The sequence below is a fragment of the Arachis ipaensis genome, chromosome B8 (assembly GCF_059453495.1).
Source record: "Arachis ipaensis isolate K30076 ecotype BB chromosome B8, ASM5945349v1, whole genome shotgun sequence".
Classification (NCBI taxonomy): Eukaryota; Viridiplantae; Streptophyta; class Magnoliopsida; order Fabales; family Fabaceae; genus Arachis; species Arachis ipaensis.
Window position 1 is genome coordinate 115,555,625 of NC_142443.1, and position 4,001 is coordinate 115,559,625.

A 4,001-nucleotide genomic window follows, 5' to 3' on the forward strand; every position below is an offset into this window, starting at 1 on the left:
TCAATTTTCTTTTTCATTGTTCTTGCTTCTAACTCAAGATCCACAACCCTCTTGTTAATGTTTGATTGATCTAATTAAAAATTTAATTAGACGTTGCATGCTTTAATCCGTTAATTCTCGTATAAACGATATCTACTCACCGTAGTATTACTTAATGCGATTTGGTGCACTTGCCAATAATACAAGCATATCAATTTTGGCTCGTTAGTGTACATTTCTTAAAAGTGTATTTGAAACTATTTTTAAAATCAGTTTCATATGGTTCAAAATAAAATGAATTAAAAATAAAAATTAAGTTGATTTAAATATTTATATAATAATTTAATTTTTATTTATCCCATACTTTTTCATCACCACTAATAAACACCCCCAAAACTGCTGCCTCAAACTTGATCTTAATTATATTGTAGATTTCATATATTTAAAAATCAAATCAATTCTTATATTGATTTACAAATTAAATTATTTCCAATTCTTTGAATTTCCAAAGACACCCTAAAGAAATACAAGAAATACTTCAGCAAAGAAAATTGATCATCAATGCAATATCAGAGAGCGCTGTTTTAAACAGTATTCTAAATTATGTCCATGCTACTTTAAAGGTAATGTTGATTAGAACGAAGAATGTCGGATATTGATCACTAATTTTCTCAATATATTGAGTATCTTTGAAGGATCAACCAGAACATAAAACAAAATTTTACTCTAAAATAACAGTTTTGTTAAAAATCGTGTCAATATACATCACTAAAGGAAGAGAAAATTCTTCAGAACAGTTTTGACGAGTTCTGCTTAAATCTTAAGAGTGCTTATTCCCAGCCAGTGGGGGCAACACCTCCGGGTGTAGGAACGGAAGCCTGTGGAGCTGGAACTGGCTCCCAATCACCTGCAGCTGCGGATACAAAAGAACTTGGGTCAAATATATTGCCATCACAGTTTCCGACAGAACTACGTTAAGGTGTACCGATTTTCTTGCATATTGACTATTGAGGGAGAACGATTCAACACAACAACAGCCCAGAATTATTTGACTAGAACATATTAGAAGCAAATACAACAATTATGTTGCATCAAATTTAACAGACTAATGGGAGAACAAATAGAAAGACTTGATAGATAGAAAATTTCAATAGATAAAATTGAACTTAAGTGTGTGACTAACAGATCCAGAGTGGAAACAATTATTCTTACCAGCGTCTGGGGCCCAGTTAGCAGGAGCAGCTGCAATGGGTTGTTGAGGAACTGGTTCAGTCCAGGATTGTTCAGCTGTAACAGCCCCCCATTCCCCATCAGCTGCAGGGAAGCCGGCAATGCCAGCAGCACCAAAATCTTGAATGGCATATTCTGGGGCAGCTGGTAATTCCTCTTCCTCTTGTTGCTTGGCCTCTTCAGGTTCTCTATAGAAGAATAAATCCACCTACACATGAAAAGTTGACATAATTTAGCTAAGGTTCAAAGGAAACAACATAATAAGACAACGATCTTTTGATAAAATATAAAATTTTTTGGGTAATTCAGATGAATAAAAAGTTTGGGGTTCAAAATTACGCAGATGTTCTAAACCAATTTTCGCTACACGTCTGTCCTAAACACCTTTATGTAAATCGAAATGTAATATGTAAATCGAATTAATCTGATTTGATTTACCACTATACAACATATACATAGTAGATCGAATAGTGGTAAGACAAATAAGATTAATTCGATTTACATATTACACGCTTCTCCAACAATAAATCGAATTAGATGAATTCGATTTAGCATGCTGAGTAGTAAATTACATAAAGGTGTTTAGGACAGGCGTGTAACAAAATTGGTTTAGGACATCTGCATAATTTTGAACCCCAAACTATTTTATCATGTGAATTACCCAAATTTTTTACACCTGTATGTACTGCAAGAAAGATTGTTCTAAATAAGTGCATACGAGATGAGACATTTGCAATGCAAACATTGTGAAACACAATAAATCTAAAAGAGCTACAAAATAACAATAGTTCAACCCGGTAAGAGCAAAAATTAGTTTACCATCACATCCCACTTAAGCCCTGGACGAATAGTACCCCTCATCTGCAGAACCATCCTTGCTAATAACCAAAACAGACAACCAATACTGTGCTTCCCCTTGTTATTGGCAGGAATGCCAACATCAACATAGCGCATCGGAGAATCAGTGTCGCAGAAGGCAATGGTTGGAATATTTCCAAGAGCACCTTCCTTAATGGGCTGCACATATTTTTAAAAAAAAATAGAAAAGCAAACTCAAAATGAGATAAACTAATAACAGAATTTCAAACTCCCATAAAAACATATTGACAGTTAATTGTGAAACAACATACACCACTACACTCAACACAAGTGAATAAAATAAGTTTCAAACGTCTAAAAAAAGTGGCACCTGATGATCAGTCCTTGGATCAGTCAGAATGAGTAGGCGAGGCTCGTTATAGGATGTCTGCATCTGATTAGTGAATGTTCCAGGAGTGTGCCTTCCAGCAATTGCATTCGCACCCGTGTATTGGGCAAATTTCAAGACTGCCCTCTGACCATATGGCCTAGCAGACTGAACAATGATATCCTGCGGGTTCTCGATGGCAACAATAATCCTAGCAGCAAGTTGGAGCTTCTCCCATGTCTTGCCAAGGTTAATTATGTAAATACCTGGGGACAAGGAATACGAAAAATCAACCAAGCCATAAAAATATTTTCCTACTGCAAAGGGAAGCATCGGAAAGATTAAAGGCATGTATATGTTTCATAAATTTTGGGACAGAAGTTGCTTTTTCATCAGAAACTCATTGGTAAAATTATGATAATAAGCTGTTTTGGAAACAATGTGGTAATGCAAGTACACATATTCATGTCAAAATCCTTATTAATAATTAAATTGACCCTTTCAATCAATAGCACAAACCAAATCGAGAACAATTGACAAACACTAGTCTATAACAAACTAATAAAAATGTCTCCCAAAAAAAGAACCCTACACACGAAAAGATAAATAGAAGAAACAATGCTAAACCCATTGAAGAGCAAGGAGTATCTAGACCCGAAAGAAACTACACAAATATGTGTTCTTCATTAGATTTCAAGAACTAAACTAGTCGTATAACCCCAAAGAAAATATCAAAAGAAGCGTGGGTTACCATCATTGCGGCGCTTGAAAACGTAGCGTTCCATCTGGAAGTCGCAGTTTTTGGTTCCGAGATGAACCTCGGCTGCGAGCATCATTTGGATGTCTTGCTCCTTCTGCGAGAGCTGGCGCGACACTGCGGCGGTTGTTGCGGCGGAAGTGGCCATTGTTGGGGAGGTGAGTTGGTCTCTTGAGAGAATCGTAGCAGTTGCAGTTATATAGGAAGAAGAAGGTTTCACGATTTAGGGTTTTAAAAGGGCTGTTTTTCTCATTAGGGTGTTTATGGCCGGCTGAAATCGGGCTTGCTTTGACTCACAAACCTGACCTTAAATATATACTAGTGTAAAATCCGGGCTACGCCCAGACCAAATATTATTCTATTATAAAAATTTATTAGTATTTATTTATTGATAATAATAGTTGTTACTTTTAATTCAAAAAAATTTTGATGTATAAAAAATTAAAAATTTATTGTATAATATATTAATATGTAAGATTATTGCATCTTCTATTTCTAGAAGCCAAAATAATTCTACTTAAATCAAAGTTATTATATTTTTATATTTAAATAAATATTGTTACACTCTGTTACTGTGATATAATTTAAAAAAATTAAAATTTTAATAAAAATAGTTTATATTGTAATCGTACAATATACGTATACCAACTAATATAAATAACGTTTAATTATATTATTAGACCCTTTTAATGTATAGTTTGTATTACACACAAATTTTGTACTTAATTTACTTTCCTATATTTATGTATAGTTTGTATATAAAAACATTAACATATATATTTATTGAAAGAATAGTATACAAAAGCATTTTTTCTCAATTTTTTTTATTATATTGATGTTTAATTTGAT

General features: G+C 33.6%; 1 protein-coding gene across 1 annotated transcript; it reads right to left on the reverse strand.

Annotated features, from left to right (window-relative positions):
* Positions 1–634: 634 nt before the first annotated feature.
* On the reverse strand, positions 635–3,441 carry LOC107611377 (small ribosomal subunit protein uS2-like). Its single transcript, XM_088497298.1, has 5 exons — positions 3,147–3,441; positions 2,399–2,661; positions 2,029–2,226; positions 1,192–1,417; positions 635–892 (listed from the first exon to the last, which is right to left on the reverse strand). Exons 1-5 carry the CDS (start codon positions 3,298–3,300, stop codon positions 810–812), a joined length of 924 nt encoding a protein of 307 aa, XP_088353424.1. The 5' UTR covers positions 3,301–3,441; the 3' UTR covers positions 635–809.
* Between the last annotated feature and the right edge of the window lie 560 nt (positions 3,442–4,001).

Excerpts from the sequence above, each read along its gene's own strand:
- LOC107611377 (XM_088497298.1), bottom strand. The coding sequence starts at position 3,300 with ATGGCCACTTCCGCCGCAACAACCGCCGCAGTGTCGCGCCAGCTCTCG. Across the intron at positions 1,418-2,028 it reads GGCTTAAGTGGGATGTGATG|GTGGATTTATTCTTCTATAG; the intron begins GTAAACTAATTT and ends TTTCATGTGTAG. Across the intron at positions 893-1,191 it reads TAACTGGGCCCCAGACGCTG|CTGCAGGTGATTGGGAGCCA; the intron begins GTAAGAATAATT and ends TTGTATCCGCAG.